The sequence below is a fragment of the Danio rerio genome, chromosome 17, assembly GCF_049306965.1.
Source record: "Danio rerio strain Tuebingen ecotype United States chromosome 17, GRCz12tu, whole genome shotgun sequence".
In the NCBI taxonomy this organism is placed as follows: domain Eukaryota; kingdom Metazoa; phylum Chordata; class Actinopteri; order Cypriniformes; family Danionidae; genus Danio; species Danio rerio.
This window is the reverse complement of record NC_133192.1, coordinates 9,832,075-9,855,000: the sequence shown is the minus strand read 5'-3', so window position 1 is coordinate 9,855,000 and position 22,926 is coordinate 9,832,075. Positions and strand designations below refer to the sequence as shown.

The window sequence follows — 22,926 nt, the reverse complement described above, 5'->3', positions numbered from 1 at the left end:
AAACATCAATCACAGAGAGTGATACGGCTGTCATAACACACACACACACACACACACACACGCTTACAGGTGCAGCTGTATCAAAGCAGCAGGTTTGTGAATGGAGCAGATGTAATTCATGCTTTGTGTGCAGGAGTGCTTTTAGAAAGGCAGTGTTTGAAGTGGATACAGCTGATGTTTTTATGCCGCTCGTAGCTGTTTTCACTTCTGCTGCTGTATATCAACCACTTCAGCATTTACATCTCAAACTATAACCACTTATTATACTCCATGCAGCTCTTTCACATGAGTCTCGTTGCTTAATTGATCCAACAGTAGGGATGCACCGAACTAGGGCTGAACAATATATCATTGATGTCGTAATGTGTGAATCAAATGATGATATTATTTAATAAAAGGTGATAATTTTTGATTATTTATACACTGATGATCATGCTATTTTACATTTGATTGTTTAATTTCTGTACTCGAATAGTGTTAGATTTCCTAAAAAACCATAAAGCACTGTTGATTTATTTGTTTTGCTTGTAATTTCCATCCAAGTGGATGCTGCACACTGGTGGTGGTGTGGAGAGACCCTACTCTCATGATTGTGAAGCACTTTGGGTGTATGACCATACACAATAAATTTGCTATATAAATATACATTACATTACATTAATTTATTATTCAATGCACTGAATAATATGGCAAATTATTTATTCATACAATTATTCATTTTCTTTTCGGCTTAGTCCCTTTATTAATCGTGCGTCAGCACAGCGGAATGAACCGCCAACTTATCCAGCATGTTTTACGCAGCGAATGCCCTTTCAGCTGCAACCCATCTCTGGGAAAATGGCAAATTATTGTTCATTTTATTTATTTAGCCAAAAGGACATAGGATGAGATGTTTTCTGTGTTTCATTTAATATTTTTATGTTTATGATCGCTTTTTTTGTGTGATTATTTATTTATTGCAGAACAAAGCCAGCATACATGGCTTACATACTTTCTTACTGCTGTGGATTTACACAGTAGCCATATTCATCTATGTAAGCACACCAAAACATCATTAACATTATAGCAGACACTGTAAAAAGCCCATTCCCAGCCACTAAAGTTTTCTTACAGGGTGTGCCAGTGTCATCGAGTGTCGGAATGTTGTGGGACTCCTGTACAGGAGTTACTATTATGGACTATAGATCGCAAAATTTACCTTTTTGTGTGTGTGTGTGTGTGTTTTTTTTTTTAACGTTTATATGTAGTCATTTAGCAGACGCTTTTATCCAAAGCGACTTACAAATGAGAACAAGGAAGCAATTTACATAACTATAAGAGCAACAATGAATAAGTGCTGTTGGCAGGTATGTAAAGTGTAAGACGCAAAAACATTAGTATTTTTATTTTTAGTAGTACAGTTAGGGGTAGAACCAGAGAGGCAATTGCAGATTAGGAAGGAAAGTGGAGACTAATTAGTTGAGTTTTTAGTCGTTTCTTGAAGACAGCGAGTGACTCTGCAGTTCTGATGCAGTTAGGGAGTTCATTCCACCAACTGGGCAGATTGAATGCGAGAGTTTTGGAAAGCGTTTTCTACCCTCTTTGGGATGGAACCACGAGACGATGTTCATTCACAGAACGCAAGTTTCTGGATGGCACATACATCTGCACAAGTGAGAGCAGATAAGAAGGAGCAAAGCCAGAAGTCGCTTTATAAGCAAACATCAGAGCTTTGAATTTGATGCGAGAAGCAACTGGCAGCCAGTGCAAACGGATGAGTAGCGGAGTGACATGTGCTCTTCATTAAAGACCAGTCGTGCTGCTGCATGATGGTAACACCTGAACGCGGTTATGAATATATTAAAACATCTGTTTGTTTGTTGTAAAAATTCGTAATAATGACAAAAAAATACTAATTTGTGGATCTCCCTACTTACGAGTGCAGTCATTCTGCCGTTGTGGCTGGTGTATTCTGGGAAATTTTCTTAAGCTCAATTTTTCCTTTGCGATTATTTTTGAGATTTATATTATTTTACAATTTTTTGCTCAATACTTTATTTTTTGTTTGCAAAACTTTTTTTTAATGTTACAAGTATATATGACCCTAGATTGACTCCAAACATCTGCTGCATAAAACATATTGTGGATTAATTGGTGGTTCATTCCACGGTGGCATGAATGAATGAATAATATTATATTAATGACATTATCACATTATAGTACTGTTATTACTATTAAAATATTATAGTTTTTCTTTACTATTTAAAATGCTTTAGATATTATTTCTGAAATACAATACATCCTATGAATTAATATGAAAACATTGAAGGATATTTGTTTGCAGTCATAACTTGGATCATATTGTCATGCTAACTGCAATTGAATAGGTTTATCAATTCATTTTCCTTCAGCTTAGTCTCTTATTTATCAGGGCTCGACACAGCGGAAGAAACCGCCATCTATTTCACAATATGTTTTACACAGTGGATGCCCTACAACCCAGTACTGGGAAACACCCATACACTCTCACATTCACACACTATGGCCAATATAGTTTATCTAATTCACCTATAACACATGTCTTTGGACTGTGGCAGAAACCAGAGCACCCGGAAGAAACCCACACCAACACAAGGAGAACATGTAAGCTCCATACAAAAATGCCAACTGGCCTAGCCGGGACTCGACCCATCAACCTTCTTGCTCTGATGTGACAGTGCGAACCTTGGTGCTAACCAATGAGCAACCTCTACAGATTTTAATGTAAAAACTAAAGGGACTACAAACAATGCCCTCTTTTTGCTAGTGCGAATAAACAACAACCCAAAAAGAAGCCACTGCAGCCACCCAGGTCACCCTGGAAACATAGCACTGCTCACATTTCCTTCAGAAAGTGAACGTAACATTTTCCCTCCAGATGCCTCATGAGACAGGAGGAGTTACAGTCTTCTTTTGCCATCAGCAATCATTATTTTGGCAGAGTTTTAGGTCGAGCCAGTTCAGACTCTCTGTTCTCTACAACTCTAAGGTTCCTTTTGAGAGAGTGGCATATTAAACTCTGTATGTGTGTGTGTGTGTCCACAAGTATAGCAAAATCATAAACATTTGTGCGTGTGTGCATTTTGTATTCCTGACTTTTTAAAATAAATTATTTGTACAGTTTAAAAAAATATTAAACAATATGTTAATCTGTATGTGTTTGTAGTGTACATGTGTATGTTTGTACCCTGAGCTCCTGAAAACCACAAAATTCCCTCAAAAAAATGTGTTTGTGCACATTTCTGATTCTAAAATTGTCTGGTATTAGGCAATTCTGTGTGTATGTGTGTGTACCTTGTATTCCTTATGTTGTGGGGACCAAATATTTCCACAAGTATAGAAATACCATTAAGCATGTATGTGTGTCTACTTTGTTTTACTCACGTTGTGGGCACCAAGTGATGTTAATACCATCTCCAGAACAAATAATCTGCATTTAACAGAGGCGAATGGGAAGACTGGAGTCTTGTGTGTGTGTGCGTGTGTGCGTCTTGTGTTCCCTATGTTGTGAGGCCAAGCTGTCCCTACAAGTATAGAAATACCAGTAAATTGTGTGTGCACCCTGTATACTTTACGTTAAGGGAACTAAATTTCTCCACAAGTAAATTAATATACCACTAAATGTGTGTATACACATTGTATTCCTGGACCAAATGTCCTCACAGTATTGCAGCATGAGTACATTTTGTGTGTGGTTGTGTACCTTGTTTTCCTGATGTTGTGGGGACGGCAATACCAGTTAATTTTGACCTTTTGGTAACATTTTTGGTCCAAATGTCCCCACAAGTAAATCGATACCACTAAATTGTATGTATACAGTAGGTTGCATTCCTTGTACAAATGTCCCCACAAGTTTAGCAATGTGAGTACATTTTGTGTGTGGTTGTGTATCTTGTCTTCCTGATGTTGTGGGGACGGCAATACCAATCGGTTTTGCCTTTTTGCTAATATTTTTGGGTCCAAATGACCCTACAAGTATAGCAATACCAGTAAATGTGTGTGAATACATTGTGTTCCTGGACCAAATGTGCCCACAAGTATAGCAATGCGAGTAAATTTTGTGGTTGTGTACGTTGTTTTTCTGATGATTGTGGAGATGGAGATACACAGGCCAGCATAGCGGGTCAAATGTCTGAAGTGTGTGAGAGAGCAGTAAAGATGGAATTTTCACAGCATTTTTCCGTAGTGGTGAAATAGTGGCTCGTGTGCTGTGCCGCCTTCATTGTAGTAAGAGCGTAATTTACTCGCGCTCGCTTTCTTCGCCATAGTATTGCGACATCGCGCATAGGAGATAAATGACGTCAATACTTAATAACCGGTTATGATCTATTACTGGACTCCTTTGGACATCCCTAGTAACGAGTAACGATGCAACACATAAATCTATCGGAGTAAAAGTATTAAGCTCATCGAAAAAATGTACTAAAGTAAAAGTGGAAGTAGGAGAAAAAAAACTCCAGTAGAGTACAGATACTGCCTTTTAGTACTTAAGTACAGCAGTGGAGTAGTAGTTCTACTTCGTTACTATACATCTCTGGTTATAGGAACCAAATTTCTCCACAAGTAAATCAATACCAGTATATGTGTGTGTATACAATGCATTCCTGGACCTAATGTCCCACAAGTATAGCAATGCGAGTACATTTTGTGTGTGGTTGTGTACCTTGTTTTCCTGATGTTGTGGGGACGGCAAACCCAGTCAATTTTGACCTTCTTGGGAGAATTGTTAGGGGTGAGGCCTTTGAATATACAGTCTACAGCATAAAAAAACTCATCGAGTTTATGGGGAGTCCCTATAAAGATAACTGTACAAGTGTGTGTGCGCAAGTATGTGTGTGTTAAGCTGTTAGACTCTAATAAGCTCTCCAGTGCAGGAGGTGTTAAAGAGCTGCAGAAAGAGGTCTTCTCTCTCTTTCACCTCCTCCTGTGACACCAGCGCTAAAGAAATGTGCGCTTATTCATGCTCAGACTATTGTTGCTGCCTTAACAGGTCAGACCTTTCAGATTACCCAGCATTCATCTGGGGGAAAAATGAGTCTTTGCTGACCCGAGTGACCCCTGATGTACCAATTCTATACAATGTGTGTGTGAATGTGTTTGTGCATTTAAAAAAATAAATAATGAGACCACCAAGGCCAAGGTAAAGCAATGAATGCCACGGATATGCTGCTTATGCGTTGAAAGAGCGATCAGGAAGAGCTGGAGTTGGAGGAGAAGGATGCGGATTGAGGAAATGCAGGATGCCTTTTTTAATTGAAAACGATCTGCTGTGAAAGACTCTTTAGAGGAAGATCCATCGTGCATTTCTCTAGGGGTCTTCTCATGTCCGAGGGTGGATATTTGTCCTTCAGGATGGCTGAAATGGAGTGGTGTGTGTGTGTGTGTGTGTGTGTGTGTGTGTGTGTGTGTGTGTGTGTGTGTGTGTGTGTGTGTGTGTGTGTGTGGGGCGCGTGGTCTGATCAGTTTCAGGTTGAGTGAGAGGGCACCGGTTCTTAAATCACTGAAGCGAGATGCGTCTTGGTGAGTTTGTCTCAGCGTGGGACTGGAAGTCTGTTTTTGTGTGTGTGTGTGTGTGTGTGTCTGTGTGTCATGATCTGCTGCCGTTCTGTTCGAGAAAGACTGCCAGTCTTGCATGCAGTTTTTTTTAATACAAAAATGCTGCCACACTTTACAATAAGGTTTAATTAGTTAATGTTACTTAGTCTTACTCCCAGGGCCATTTATATCGAAGGTGATATCTAGTCGCACCATATTGGAGTTTCGTAACATCTAGTTTTTATGAGGTGGGTTGTTCAACATGGAGGACCAGGACATACACACATACACTACAGACAATTTAGCTTACCCAGTTCACCTATAGCGCATGTCTTTGGACTGTGGGGGAAACTGAAGCACCTGGAGGAAACACAAATCAACACATGCAAACTCCACACAGAAATGCCAACTGACCCAGCTGGGGCTCGATCCCGTGAACTTCTTGCTGTGGGGCTCAGCGCTACCCACTGCGCCACCATGTCGGCATTAGTTAATGTTAGTTAATGCATTCACTAACATGACAAAACTACAGTGAATTAATTTATGACAGTATTTATTAATCTTTGTTTATGTTCATTAATAGAAATAACGCTCTTCACTGTTCTTTCATAGTGCGTTAATTTCAACAAGCATGACTTTGGATTTTACTAACGTGTTAATAGATGTTGAACTATGATTAAAAAATGCTGTAAAAGTATTATTTTTATTAGTTAAAGTTAATACATTAGCTAAAATTACCTAATAAAGCCTTATTGTAACCATAGACTGTAAAAGATATGGACGTGGTATCTTTGACGTCACTCATAGGATTCTGAAGAGCGCAAATGAAGCTACAAGTGGGCGCATGGCCAACCGTCCTCATTTTGTTTGCATGTCATTGCACTGACCGAGGGGTTACCAAATAAGGGCAAAGAGGCGGAGACTGAAAAGAACAAAAAGTGATCTTCTAATTGTTGGTGGGATGAAGTCCCGTTCCCTAGCTGCTTTCACTGAAAATACTGACTGGCTGAATTTATTTATTTTTTGAAAGGAATTATGCAATCCCCTCTTTCATCACCTCTAGTAGTTCGGTGAGCTGTTGTCCTAATATTCACAAACTGATTTAGTGGTGAAGTGGGGTTATGTAAAGTCTTAAACATTAAAAAGATATGTGCATATTTAATGAAATTTTCCCAACTAAGCAGGTTGTATTTCTTTAGGCCACTTAATCTAAAGTGGGACCCTTTAATGTTGAACAATGGCGAAATTGATCTGATTTCTTATCAAGAGTTTTTAGGGATTGTTTCTATAAGGATTCAAGTGGCTTCAAAGTAGGTAGTAAGGACCAAGGGGTTAAACAATAAGTGATATGAGAAATGATCATGGAGTGATACTAGATTACAGATGACATCTGTAAATTTAAAATAAATCTAAAATTTGCTAAACTGAATCTGACCCGGTTACAGACCTTTTTAACCTGTGACGTAAATGATAGTTTTGAATCCATCAAAACTCCAAATACACGGTTATCACAGGTAACCCATAATAGACACAGGCCCCGTTTACACTAATGCGTTTTAGTTTTAAAACGCATAAGTTTCGCTACTTTTATGCCATCCGCCCACACTACGCCAGAGTTTTCGAGCACCAAAAATGGAGCGTTTTGGAAATGCTGAAGAGCCCGTTTTCATTCTGAAACGCTGCTGCTCCGTCTCAGTGTGGATGAGGGAAAACGGAGACATCTGAAAACGGAGGCGGGGCGGCTGAGATTCGCTACCTGATTGGGGCTTTTGTGTCATTGCGTATCCTTCCCTTATTCGTCAAGCCCCTATCACATGACTAAAACGCATGGCTTTAACGCTACCGGAAGACAGCAGACCAGCCTTCACTGTAAACAACAACATGGACACAGAGATGGGAGCGTTGTTTGCACTATTGTCTGTTTTAGGCGCCATTGTGCAGTTATTCATTTGTTACGTTTAGTAACAACTCGACCTCGTCATCTGTCCACAAAAATACCTCTCTTGCTTTCTTTGCCATTGCATTCTTTGTTTAACCGGCGTTTGTTAACCAACAATAACCAAATGCCGAGCGAGACACATGCTTCCTGTCAATACTAGAACGCGCATGTCCAGAGTACGCGAATGGTCACGTGATATACGTTTTTGGTGGCGTAGTGTGGACGGAGATATGTTCAGAAATGCTAGGTGAAACGCTAGTGTGGATGCGGATCGTTTTTGATCTAAAACGCTGTTTTAGAACTAAAACGCACTAGCGTAAACAGGGCCACAGTGGAGAAAACTCGCACCACAGGCACGCTCGTGTCTGGATCCACAAGTATCGCTTTAACTACAGAGAGGAGAGAAAAAGTTACCCCACAAACAGGCCAGCATAGCAGGTCAAATGTCCAAAGTGTGTGAGAGAGAGGTAAAGATGGAATTTTGTATTCCATTGTTTGTATAATGATTCAAGTGGTTTCAAAGTAGTAATGCTGGCTTGGGACCAAGTGGTTAAACAATAAGTGATATGAGAAATGATCATGGAGTGATACTAGATTACAGATGACATCTGTAAATTTAAAAGAAATCTAAAAATTGCTAAACTGAATCTGACCCGGTTACAGACCTTTTTAACCTGTGACGTAAATGATAGTTTTGAATCCATCAAAACTCCAAGGTACTTGTACTCAGATACAACTTGTAATCTTTCCCCTGATACGAATTAATCTGGTACTACACTTACCCTATCATTCTTAGAAAAGAACATACACACTGTTTTAGAGATGTTCAACTGGAAACGGCATTGATCTAACCAGGCTGAAAGATGTACCAGAGATTCTGTGAGTTTGTTTGCAACTTGTAACACACTACTACTAAGAATAAATATAACAATGTCATCCTCATACATCTGTATATTATTGTTAGGACAAATAGATGGAAGATCATTGATAAATAAAGTAAAAGGGCCCAAAATAGATCCTTGTGGAACACCTGTGGATATACCTAAAGTGGCAGATTTGTAATTCTGTGTATTAACACTCTGTGTGCGACCAGAGAGGATTGATTCTATCCATTTTAAAGTTTGTGAGGAGAAGTTCTCATGATCTGGAAGCCTAGAGAATTTGAATATTAAGGAAATAATGAGAAAACAGCTTGTTTTTTTTTTTACTGTGAGCTGATTAGATGTAGTAAAGGCATTCCAATTTGAAAGTTGGGGGAAAGGGATTGGGGAGAGTTATTACAACCTAACAGACTCCTCATCCCCCTCACCATTTCTGCTTATTGCCAAAGTTGACAGTTAGAGGGGTGTGGTTAATAATGTTAATAATGTTAACCACGCCCAATTCCTCAGTCAGACATAAGCTGCGGTCACACTTTAGTTTTCTCCTCATAAACTTCCATTTTTTTGTGACGACTTAATTTTTTGTTCAATGTACTTAAATGAGTAAAAACGATTAAGTTAACATAATCGATTTGTCTTGAGACAGCATAAAGGAATTGTGTGGAATCCAGCGTGAACCATGTCTTTTAAGTGACAGTCAAAATGCTGGGTTTCACACAATCGATGTGTGTTGGTACAACTTGAAAGAATTAAGTTAAATTATTAGTTTTTACAATTTTAAGTAGATTGAAAATAAAACAATTAAGTTGCCCCCCCCCTACCCCATGGGTAGCTTGAACTAACAGCAATCAGTTTTTGAGTATAAATAAACAATGCTGCTTGTTTCGTGTTCTTGTTCTGTTTTTTGTTGTTGTTCTTGAGCACATTTAGGTGTCACAAATACTCTTAAATTTTTCAGTTATCAGTATCAGTTGAAAAAAAAAACTTTCACAAAAATATTTGCCATTTTCATAATTTTAGCATGATTGATCCAAGTAAAAAATAACCTTTCAGACCACAAATTTTTGGTTAAAGTGCCCAATAATGAATAATAACAATAATTATAATAATTATAATAATAATTCCCTACATTTATATAGTACTTTTCTGGACACGCAAAATGCTTTACACGTTATTGAGGGGCATCTCCTCATCCACCACCAGTGTAATACACTGAATTAATTAAATTAATTCAATTATATAAATGCATTAACAAAACAATGGTCATGTTTTAGGAAATGGCATTAAAATAACATCATAATCTTGCAGTTTGCGAGTTGTGTATGTTCACATTAAACAAATTAAATGCTAGAGTTGTTTTAGATGGACTTTTAAGCCAATTAAAGAATGGGAATTAACTTATAGTATTATTCATTCTTCCATATTAAATAAAGTCTGATTCTCTTGTGAATGGCGTTATGGCTCCCTCTAGTGGCTAAAATCTCTTTTTCCACCCCATTTGCTGAGTTATAGAACAATCTACAGATACAATTATATGCCTAGTATTAAATATAATATTTTCCAATGCGGAAATCACTCGTTTTTTAATTTTTTTTTATTGTTTTACAACTTCATATTCGTTTCCTATGGGAGAAATGACAAGGAATAATAAACAGCAGAAAACTGTCGAACTACTTGCTCTAAAAACAAGTGTGTGAATAATAAGAAAATATCAACATCAAGCAGCATAATGAGCTGTTTATAACGGCTAAAATCAATGGAAGTTAATGAAATCGGAAGTCTCGAGCCAAAAATATTCCAATAGCTGCTATAATTCAAACATGTATTATTATAATATGTATGACATGTACTGTACATGATAATATTAGGCTATCATTTGTACATATGTTGTAAATTTGTACATATAGGGTTGTTAATGCTTTCACTTTGTGAATTTTATCTTTTAGCATGTCATTAAATGTTCTTATTTGGTGAATGTAAATCTTTTTTTTTTAAAGAAACTGTCTAAGTTAAAACTAAATATATACAGTATAAGAGAACAGCTCTTTTACACAATATCCAAATTGGATAAACAGGAAAGTTGAGCAAAACATTCATTCATTTTCTTTTGGCTTAATCCCTAAATTCATCAGAGTCGCCACAGCGGAATGAACCACCAACTTACCCAGCATATGTTTTACACAACTGATGCCCTTCCAGCCACAACCCATTACTGACAAACACCCATACACTCCTACATTTACACACGCACTCCTACACTAGAGCCAATTTAGATTATTCGGTTCACCTTATAGCTTTTCCAGTGATGGGATCCGCTGTGTAAAACATATGCTGAATAAGTTGGCGGTTCATTCCGCTGTGGCGACCCCAGATAAATAAAGGGACTAAGCCGAAACCTATAGCGATTGTTTTAGGACTGTGGGGGAAACCGGAGCACCCGGAGGAAACCCATGCCAACACGGGAAGAACATGCAAACTCCACAAAGAAATCCCAACTGGCCCAGCCGGGACCTTTTTGCTGTGAGGAGATTGTGCTAAACGCTGTGCTACTGTGTTGCCCCCAAGAGTAAAACAAAAAAATGCAATGAAAAATGGTACAGTAATAGTACAGTAAAAAAACTAATCCAGGTTGGATGAAGATCTCATGTTTTTAATGAAAGATGCACATTTTTTTTATCATTATCGATGGTTTTGATGTTGTCTGTGCTTCTCTACAGGTGTATGGTGGCGTTATGCCCACTGGAGGATACTGGGAGCTGTAGTTTCCTAAGCTCTACAAACAGACGCTGAGAAAAGCTGTCATGGCTTTGATTGATAAACACAAGGTCAAACGGCAAAGACTAGACAGAATCTGCGAAGGTAAGAAATCTTGAAATGTCTCCTAAGTAAACTTCTGTTGCAGTGTCATGGTGCAGTGATGGGATTGCATGGGAATTACAATGCATATACATGCTGTTTTTACCTTATGTCAATGTAGATATAGAAATTTGATGAATACTAAACTAAAACTTTAAATAGTGTTGCCATGTTTTGGAAATGTCAGTACCGTTTTATTACACTAGTGTTTGAAGTCTCACAAAAAGCTGCATTTATTTAATCAAAATACAGTAAAATCTGTTATATTTTTAGCTTATTTCAAATTAAAATAACATTTTTTATTTGTAATATATTTTAAAATGTACATTTATTCCTGTAATGGCAACACTGATATTATATTATATTATATTATATTATATTATATTATATTATATTATATTATATTATATTATATTATATTATATTATATTATATTACATAATATAATATAATATTATACTCTATTATATATATATATATATATATATATATATATATATATATATATATATATTTTTTTTTTTTATATATCATTTGGTCTGCATTTAATTTAAATATTTAAATAATAGAAAATACATTATGCATGTCTTTATTGTCACTTTTGATCAATTAAATGCATCCATATAATTGAACAGAAATATTAAGTTTCGACAAGCTTTTGGAAGGTAGTGTGTTTTGGGTCAAAGACTAGATGAGAAAAGCTATTTGATAAACATGGAAAGCATTTTAAATTCAAGCAAATCATCTAGTCTAATATTTAAAAAAAACATTTGCAAAAATAAAATCAAAATATCACTAAATAATGTTGTAATATTAAGTGTATAAAAAATGAAACCACATCAGTATTTAGTGCACTATACTGAATTTGACTATACTTTAAATAATTAAACCTTAGTGTTTTAAAGGATAGTGGTCAATATTTTAAATTACTATTTCGACTGTTTCAATTATTAATTTAATGTGTGTCTTCTCAGAACAAATTTTTGTAAAAGGACACAATTTTATGTATGATGATAAAATAAAAGGTTTATTGCACTTTTTCAATCATTTTGGTTAACACTTTACAATAGGATTCCATTAATGTATTTACTAACATGAACAATAGTACAGTGCATAATACAACACAATAATACAGTTACATAAAATATTTATTACAGTATTTATTCATTTTAACTAGCATTAGTTTATAAAAGTAAAGTTGTTAAACTGTTATTGTTATATGTTAGCTAATACATTAAAATTAACTAATGAAACCTTATTGTAAAGCTTTTTTGCTGTACTTGACCCATATACAGTGCTGTGCTAAAGTCTTAGGCCACTAGTGTTTTCACCAAAAAACCTACCTGCAAAGGTACAGTACTGTTGAACGTTTTCACCCACTTCTAATGTTATCACTCGATTTAAATGGACGTTATCAGTGGTCTTCAGCTGATAGATATCATCCATCCACATGGTTAATCAGCTATACTAATAGAGAAGACTCCAGATCCAGTTAACAGCAAACAAAATACAATTGATTGTAAATTTACTACATATTATAAATAATTCTTGTTAAATTCTGGCCACAGCCATATGTGATCTATAGCTGATTAACCATGTGCATAGATGATAACAGCCTTCTGCGCCTACCAGTAGGCGCAGAAGGCTCTATTGGCCTAAATTTATCAGATGATAACCACTGATAATGCCTGTTCAATTGAGTGATAACATTAGAATTGGTTGAAGTTTTAGGCACTTGCGTAAAAATGATGTAAAATGGATGCTTGTAAAAATAATGGATAAATGCATTTTATTTATCAATTAACTTCTATTAACTAAATCAAATAAACATTTGGTATGACCACACTTTGCATCAAAAACACTTGGTACACTTGCTCGTAATTTGTCAGCGAGCTTTTTGAAGCATCTTCGAGATGTTGCCAAAGATCTTCTGGATTGAGTTTGTCTCCGTTTGTTCTGCTTCTTCATGACAGACTGAATAATAATAAGATCAGTTTTCCGTGTGGAGCACTGGCTGTTGTCAGACAATAACCTCACTGTAGAATTTCAAATAATGACAAAAGCAATGTTGGAAAATGTAAATTGATATTTCAAACTGACATGCTACAGAATATTATAGAAATAACCGAACACGATACTAGCAGAACCAGGACCGGATTAACCAATAGGCCTTAAGGGCACAGGCCCAGGGGCCCGTGCGCACTTGGGGCCCCTGCGAAGGGAGGGAAAAAAAAAGCTAATTTCGGAGTGTCTTTTTAGGCTAAGTGCAAATAGTTGGAATATTGCAACCTAGATGGAAAAAGCTATTCACTGTTTACGCCAATCAATGCCTAATTGACAGAGACAACATGAGTAAAGAGCGAAGCAGATTACAGCGTGAGTGGCATATCTTTAGATGCATTCGATTATCAACCCAGTTTGAATCCACCATCTGCTGAACTCATGGTACTTTTTCTCTCCCCCATTACATATCAGTTTGGAAATGTATTTATTTTTAATAAGAAGGAAACAAAATAATAAAAATAATGCAAATGTGATAAAAAAAAAGTCACAAGTGCCTCGTGGGTATTTAATAATGTTTAACGTTAGCCTATTTCAAATGTTACAGCATCTAAATAGTGATTATATTCTATAAACAGTTATTCCACCTGGTGTTAAATGTTAGCAGCATTAGATTTATAATCAAGTTGATCTATGCTGATTGCCTACTCTTCATCACGAGGAGAGGAGAGAAAATACAGGGAGAGGAGAAGAGAGACAGTTAATCATTAATATGTGTGTGTTATGAAAGACTCAGATTCATAGAACTGGATTGGAGAGGCATTGTGTGTTATATGCCATGCCAATAATATGCTTTATAAGTTTGTAAAAGTTATACATAATATATATATATATATATATATATATATATGTATGTATGTATGTATGTATGTATGTATGTATGTATGTATGTATGTATATATATATATATATATATATATATATATAAATATGTATATATATATATATATATATAAATATGTATATATATATATATATATATATATATATATATATATATATGTATATATATATATATATATATATATATATATATATATATATATGTATATATATATATATATATATATATATATATATATATATATATATATATATATATAAATATGTATGTATATATCAGGGGTGGCGAACCCGCGGCTCGCGAGCCGCTTGCGGCTCTTTTACTGCTCTTGTGCGGCTCAACCTCTCGCGCGATTTAACATACATTAACCAATTGACTAACGCCCCATTCGCACGGGGCTTCTGCGTCTCTTTCTGCTTTTGTGCGGCTCAACCTCTTGCGCGATTTAACATATAATAACCAATTGACTAATGCCCCATTCACACGGGGCTTCACGTTGCTCGCTGCAGAAGCTGGGAGTAGCTCAACTTTTCAAGCGCTTACGGACGCGTTAGCCAATCAGATCGCTGTATGCAAACACACCTGCTAGAAAGTGGCCTATTGCTGACTGAATTTTATTTTCTGACGCTTCCATTCAGACACGCCTTCAGTCAAGGGTTTACACTGAAGCCCCGTTCGATTGGGGCGCAACACGAGTGACGTGCAGTTCGTTAATATCAATCGTCATGGCAGAGTCAGGAAAGCGTACAGCTAAGCGTAAATACGAAGATGAGGGCAGAACATTTTTATCTGAATGGGATTTTACACTGAAACTAGTGAAATCAAAGCATCGCTCTGTTCTTACTGACACACATGTGAAAGAGTTACTACGAGTAGCCACAACTGAATACGAGCCAGACCTGAAAAAGATTGTGGAAACCAAGAAATGTCAGGTGTGCCACTGAGTCAAGTAAAATGAGGTAGGCTAATTTAAATCCATGAAAACTATTGCGTTATATAATTAGGTGTATGAGTTATTGTGACAGATATACTGTTGTTTGCACATCTGTTGTGTGGCTCTTTGCAGTGATAAAGTTTTTTTTTTGGCTCATCATGCCAAACAGGTTCGCCACCCCTGGTATATATATATATATATATATGTATATGTATACATATATATATATATATATATATATATATATATATATATATATATGTATGTATGTATATATATATATATATATATATATATATATATATGTATGTGTATATATATATATATATATATATATATATATATATATATATGTATATATATATATATATATATGTATGTATATATATATGTATGTATGTATATATATATATATATATATATATATATATATATATATATATATACATACACATATATATATATATATGTGTGTGTGTGTGTGTGTGTGTGTGTGTGTGTGTGTGTGTGTGTGTGTGTGTGTGTGTGTGTTTGTGTGTGTGTATATGTGTATGTATGTATGTATACGTATGCATGTATGTGTGTATGTATATGTATGTGTGTATATATGTATGTATGTATGTATGTATGTATGTATGTATGTATGTATGTATGTATATCAGTGAACTTAAACAAGTATATATATTTATTTATTTTTTTTTATGTGGGCAACAAATTATAGATTCGCGGCTGGGTAGGGGGTTCTTACAAGATAACGTGCCCAGAGGCCCCTGAAGTTCTTAATCTGGGCCTGAGCAAAACTGAATATAAAACATGTTCAAAAACCATGTAATTAACATTCAAACAATAATATAGTAATGCTGTAGTCATTTCATTTTTTTATCAGTGTGTTGTTCTAAGCTCAGCACATCTTTTACTTGTTTGTCAGGCACTGTTGGAATATAATATGCGATCGCGTGTGGGCATGTGTGATAAATGATGTCATCTCGGGTTTCCTGAGAAAGTTTTTCCAGCTTCCCAAAATGTTCTTATTGGTCCCATTTGAGAGTCATCAGAGGCAGATTAAAAAAAAAACAAAAAAAAACGAGTAACTGGTGAGACCAATGCGCATTTACCCTGAAACACATGCTGAAGTTGACATCAGTCATCATGATGCAATGCTCCTCTAATGGGGCAGGAACTTAAATTACTGTTTAAACCCCATATCACATATGCACATACATGCAATCAAATCTGTAATCCCTGAACGCTGGGAAACTTTTCCATCCATTCTGCTGAAAGACCAGGGTTTGGCATCTTTTGACTTGTTTCTGATGTTCGAAGCGTATAAAAGTTTGGATTTGGCTCCTGGAGCCCTTCGCTGGGACTCCTGAATGCGGTTGATCTGGCAGCCTGGCGTTTTCTTCCTCGCTCATCAATTAGGCTCACGGTTAGGAAACCGAGGAGGGAAAATGTGCCTCCGGGGATGTTGTAAACTACACATTGTACAAAGAGGAAGGGCCGGAGAGTCGTTGGTTTTTTTTGGGCTCTGACAGGGTGTAGTGCTCAGATGTGAAATGGACTCAACAGGCTGCTGAAATGTGGCTGTAATGCTTTACATCTTTATTTCTTGTATGCCATCGGTTTTTTGGTAGGCCTCTGAATGTTTTCATTTGGTGCAGGGCTGCAGGATACTGGAAAAATCTGATATTGTGATATTTAATTTATATAGTGCAATATAAATACAGTTTCACAAGTTGAATGAATTGCTCTGTTTGACAATTTTTCAGGTCGTCTAACAGTTTTCAGGTACAGAAATTGAATAATCACAATGCAATAAATCAGGGGTGTCCAAACTACGGCCCGCGAGGCTTTTTAGAAATATTAGTAGAATCTGGCCCGCTATACAAAAATGAACCACCATTCAATAAATAATTATTCAATAAATTAAAGTTATTCAATAAATAACCACCGGGTATCGCTATGACACGCCATCAATTAGCAGCAGCTCCTATAATGAAGCAAAACGAACAGAACAAACTGAAGGAAACATAATTGATAATCACGTTTTGGCGAGCCATGGTACAACCAAGAAAAAGGAAAATCAACAGTGAGAGCAGGAAATTTTAGTCACGTTGGGGCAAAGAATATTTCTTCACAGAGGTCAGTGGAATATATGTCTGTTTATTTTGCCAGGAATCAGTTGCAGTAATGAAGGAATATATTATTAAAAGACATTATGAAACAAAACATCAGGCCTTCAGCTCTTACACTGGTGCCCAACGAGATCAAAAAGTAAAACATTTAGCAGCTGCTCTATCAGCTCAACAATAGCAGTTTTTTCATGCTAATAAAGTGCAAGAAAATTCTACGCTGGCTAGTTATGCACAGGAAACCCTTCACTGAAGGAGAATTTATAGGAGTGTCTGATGAGTGTTGCAACTGTAATTTGCCTAGAGAAGATTCAAGATTTTAAAAACGTAAGTCTTTCTAGAAACACAGTTGAAATAATTCAAGGCAAGGCAAGGCAAGTTTATTTATATAGCACATTTCATACACAATGGCAATTCAAAGTGCTTTACATAAACAAGAATAAAAGAAACAAGTAAAATAAAAACAAATAATAAAAATGCGTCAAAACAAAACATAAAAAACAGGTAAAATGTGATATAAAAGAATGAAGAAGAAGAGAAAAACATGATAGTGCAATCTGTCGGACGCAGCACAGTGCTCATTCAGTAAAGGCACAGCTAAACAGATGTGTTTTCAGTCTTGATTTGAATGTGCCTAATGTTGGAGCACATCTGATCATTTCTGGAAGCTGATTCCAGCAGCGAGGGGCGTAGTGGCTAAAATCCGATTCACCCTGCTTTGACTGAACTCTTGGAACTTCTAGTTTATATGATCCTAAAGATCTGAGTGATCTGTTATCTTGTGATCTGTTTAGTGATTTATAGACTGGCAGCCAGTGTAAAGACCTGAGGACAGGTGTGATGTGCTCTGATTTTCTGGTTCTGGTTAGAATTCTGGCTGCAGCGTTCTGGATGAGCTGCAACTGTCTGACTGTCTTTTTAGGAAGACCAGTGAGGAGTCCATTACAGTAATCCACCCTGCTGCTGATAAAAGCATGAACAAGTTTTTCTAAATCTTCACTAGAAACAAAGCATCTGATTCTTGCTATGTTTTTGAGATGATAGTATGCTGATTTACTGACTGCTTTGACAATTCAAATAAAAATTCAAATAATTCCATAATACACACACACGCATCATGCATTATATTATTATTATATTATATTATTATATTATATATATGCGTGTCTGTGTGATGTATGTAAAATTTGGCCCGGTACAATGTTTTTTTTTTTTTTTTTTTTTTTTTTTTTTGCATCTGGCCCTCGGCCCAAAAAGTTTGGACACCCCTGCAATAAATGCTTCTCTTATGTTGCTTTGTCTCATTTCTAGACCAAATATCTACGAAAATCTCTTAGATCAAGTAAAAATATTGATTTGTTTTTACCTTTAAATGAAATTAGTAAAAATGAAGAGTTTTTTTCCTTTAAACAAGCACAATTGTCTGCCAATGAGGTAAAAAAAAAAAAAAGTAAAAGAATCTTGATATTTAGACCAGAAATAAGACATAAAAGTAAGAAAATCTTTTTTTTTTCTTCAGTTTAATTCAGTTCAAGTTTATTTGTATAGCACTTTTTACAATTATTATTAATTCAAAGCATTTTTTAAAAAGGTGCACATTATTGCACTGCAATCAAATATAAGTTATTTAATACTGATATATGCCTAGATATCTAGGTGTACATGTTTGAAGATGCTGTATGTAAGTTTATGACTCTTCTAAAGCATCAAAATACTGTGATATGTTTGCAGATATTAAAGAAACATGCCAAATGAACATTCTTGTTTATCTATCAACCAATTCTGAAGTCAGATATTCTGCTTTGGAAATGTGCGTTACTTGAACGTCTGTCTTTGTTTTGGTTCTTTTAACCTACCCTATGCTAGTTTAGCCAAATGTATTTCAGCACCCCATGCAGGTTGCCTTGGTAGAAAACTGTGTATTTCATTCATTCAGTCTGGAAGGCTCTCAAAGCATGCGACCGCGACCAAAAGGCAACATCCAGTGGACAGTAGCAGACTCTGAAAAGAGATGCGGATTCAGAGTTCCACCTGATGTGTTTAATAATTAGCAAATAATGTAAATATTACAAACATAAACATTAACTGAGCAGGTTAGATGATGAGATTTGCAGTGATAAGCAATTTGGCTGTTTGCACCAGACGAAACAAGACTGAAATTTAAATATAGCCGCTCAGAAGCACAGAATACTACACTCACTGCACTCCAACAAAATGGTAAGGTTTATAATCTAATTAATACGTGTTAAACCTCTTTAACGTTATTAAATGTTGATGCTGAATCACTGATATGTGTTGGCTTGCATTGTTTCACGGTTTTGAAGTTCAATTTCAAAAAGTTTATGATTTTTTTTAAGGAAGCGTTTCACTTCAGGATCTTTAGCTACTGTGCGATGGTGTCTCCTATCACAGAAGTTAAGTAGTGCTAGTGTGCGACACGTTAACCGGCAGGTAACATTTCAAAGAGATACTAGCGGTCTTAAAGCTCAGGTGTCAGAAACCCGAGTCACGGCAGCTCCAGCACAAAGCCTGCAGTCATCAGCACATCTGCAGCCGCCGCTCGTTAAAACGCCTCACTCGTTTTCCCAGAGCTGGAAAAGCCCACTTCTAAAGTTTACCTCCTGTAATGAAGAAACGTCAAGTCCTCCCTCTCTCTGCTTCTCCAAAAAGAGCCTTATTACAGCAGCGTGATGGGTTTCCCCAAGGGGATTCAGCTGGCAGTGGAGAAAAGAAGAAGTTGTGAAATGTCTGAATATGTGAGCTGAGAGAAATGTATTAAATGGTGTCAAAGCTGAGAGCTCCTCCGCACTGGTTCAATAGCGGTTACTGAAGTGGTTATTAATTGCGCTGCAAAGTTTTTTTTGTTTTGTTTTGTTATTATACTGAAAGAATGTTCTGTATGTGTGTGCATGTATCAAGGCTGCTGCACTGGTGGGAAGAAAAAGACATAAGGCGCAGCACTAAAAAGCTCATTGTGTTATTCAGACCTTTTCATTACAGTCCTTGAGAGGCAAATGTGTTATACATGCTTTGAAACCAGGTCAGACCATCTTAAGATGGTTAAAGGATGTCTTTTATTTGAAACCTTGTATGGAGCCAGATCAGTCTCAGAAATAATATATTTACCAAATGCAATTCATTCTTGCACAGCACAATCCACAGTTTACATTTACATAAACACAATTTGTGAATTCACATATTAAAATCATAAATATTTTTACCAAGTGACTTGGATTTGGGTATTTTTGAATCATGTTTTGAGTTTATGAATTGGATTTGCAAGTTTGTGAATCGTATTTTGAATTTACAAATTGGATTTGTGTGTTTATAAATCGTGTTTTGAATTTATAAACTGTATTTGTGTATTGTTGAATCGTGTTTTGAATTTACTAAATGGAATTGTGTGTTTATGAATTGTGTTTTGAATGTACGAATTGGATTTGGGTGTTTATGAATCGTGTTATGAAATTACGAATTGGATTTGGGTGTTTATGAATCATGTTTTGAATTTACGAATTGGATTTGTTTTGAATTTACTAAATGGAATTGTGTGTTTGAATCGTGTTTAGAATTTACGAATTGGATTTGTGTTTATGAGTCGGGTTTTGAGTTTACGAATTAGATTTGTGGTTATGAATCGCTTTTTCAAATCAAATCACTTTCATTGTGGCATCATCGACAGCCCGTGTGCTATAATGAGTAAAAAGCTTAGGTGCTGGCTCCAGACAGTGCAAAATACAGATACAGCATACTCCCAAAAAACAGGACAGTGTAACATTGGCAGTATTATCAGCGATATGTACAATGTACCCATCGTTGTAGGCCATATTGTTTTAAGTATGGATTGGTTAAAGAGCAGTGCATGCTACATATTGATGGTATGCAGTAAGGAGTATGGAAGAGTCTGTGTGAGTTGTGTTAAGTATTCATCAGCCTAAATTTTTTAATTTACAAACTGTATTTGTGTATTTTTGAATCGAGTTTTGAATTTACTAAATGGAATTGTGTGTTTATGAATCGCGTTTTGAATTTACGAATTGGATTTGGGTGTTTATGAATCGTATTTTGAATTTAGGAATTGGATTTGTATATTTTTGAATCGTGTTTTGAATTTACGACTTGGATTTGTTTTGAGTTTATGAAATGTATTTGGGTATTTATGAATCGTGTTTCGAATTTACGAATTGGATTTGGGTGTTTATGAATCGCTTTTTCAAATCAAATCACTTTTATTGTGGCATCATCAGCAGCCCGTGTGCTATGATAAGTGAAAAGCTTAGGTGCTGGCTCCAGACAGTGCAAAATACAACAGCATACTCCCAAAAACAGGACAGTGTAACATTGGCAGTATTGACAACGATACAGTATGTACAATGTACCCATCGTTGTAGACCATATTGTTTTAAGTATGGATTGGTTAAAGAGCAGTGCATGCTACATATTGATGGTATGCAGTAAGGAGTATGGAAGAGTCTGTGTGAGTTGTGTTAAGTATTCATCAGCCTAAATTTTTTAATTTACAAACTGTATTTGTGTATTTTTGAATCGAGTTTTGAATTTACTAAATGGAATTGTGTGTTTATGAATCGCGTTTTGAATTTACGAAATTGGATTTGGGTGTTTATGAATCGTATTTTGAATTTAGGAATTGGATTTGTATATTTTTGAATCGTGTTTTGAATTTACGAAGTGAATTTGTGTATTCTTGAATAGTGTTTTGAATTTACGAATTGGATTTGTGTATTTTTGAATCGTGTTTTGAATTTACGAATTGGATTTGTTTTGAATTTACTAAATGGAATTGTGTTTATTAATCATGTTTTAAATTTAAGAATTGGATTTGGGTGTTTATGAATCGTATTTTGAATTTACGAATTGGATTTGTGTATTTTTGAATAGTGTTTTGAATTTATGAAGTGAATTTGTGTATTCTTGAATAGTGTTTTGAATTTACGAATTGGATTTGTGTATTTTTGAATCGTGTTTTAATTTTATGAATTGAATTTGAGTATTTTTGAATTTACGACTTGGATTTGTTTTGTGTTTATGAATTGGATTTGTGTATTTTTAAATCGTGTTTTGAATTTACGAATTGAATTTGTATTAAATTTACGAATTGGATTTGTTTTGAATTTACTAAATGGAATTGGGTGTTTATGAATCGTGTTTTGTATTTATGAATTGGATTTGGGTGTTCATGAATCGTGTTTTGAATTTATGAACTGTATTTGTGTATTTTTGAATCATATTTTGTATTTACAAATTGGACTTGTGTGTTTATAAATCGTGTTTTGAATTTTCAAATTAGATGTTGTGAATGTGAATTGTGTTTGAGACTAATCTGGCTCCAGACATTAGTAGGTTTATAATGACATTTAGACCCACTGGTTGGTTGTCTTGGTTGTTTTCTTTATATAAACGAAATAATTTTGCATAAGAAATATTGCACTCTTGTGTATTTGTCATCTGAAACACCCAAAAAACGTAGCTGGAGAAACATATTTTACTTTTCACTAAAATGTAGGCCAAAGCTTGTATTTGCATTGAGTCTGTGCTGGTATAAACAGTATACACAGCATTAAGAATAAGGAAGAGAGTCAATTAGTTGATGTAATGTTTCATTTTGCTGCATTCTGCTTTTAATCACTTCATATCCCCCTTTTTATGAATTTGTTTCCCTCCAAAGAGCTCTCGTATTAGTAGTCATGTATAAAATTGCTTACACA

The 22,926-nt window shown here is 35.5% G+C and overlaps 1 protein-coding gene across 12 annotated transcripts in view; it reads left to right on the top strand.

Moving 5' to 3' along the window:
- The window catches only part of ctbp2a (C-terminal binding protein 2a), a 131,342-nt gene that overhangs the window by 24,092 nt on the left and 84,324 nt on the right, over nucleotides 1-22,926 (top strand). For 10 of the 12 annotated variants that reach the window (XM_068214450.2, XM_073927484.1, XM_073927481.1 and 7 more), the window contains one exon: nucleotides 11,091-11,232. In XM_068214450.2, coding sequence (XP_068070551.1) covers nucleotides 11,175-11,232 — 58 coding nt within the window. In that variant the 5' untranslated portion in view covers nucleotides 11,091-11,174. Of the gene's footprint in view, nucleotides 1-5,479; nucleotides 5,539-11,090; nucleotides 11,233-22,926 lie in introns of those variants that run through there. The other 2 variants (XM_073927487.1, XM_073927478.1) reach the window with 2 other exon arrangements.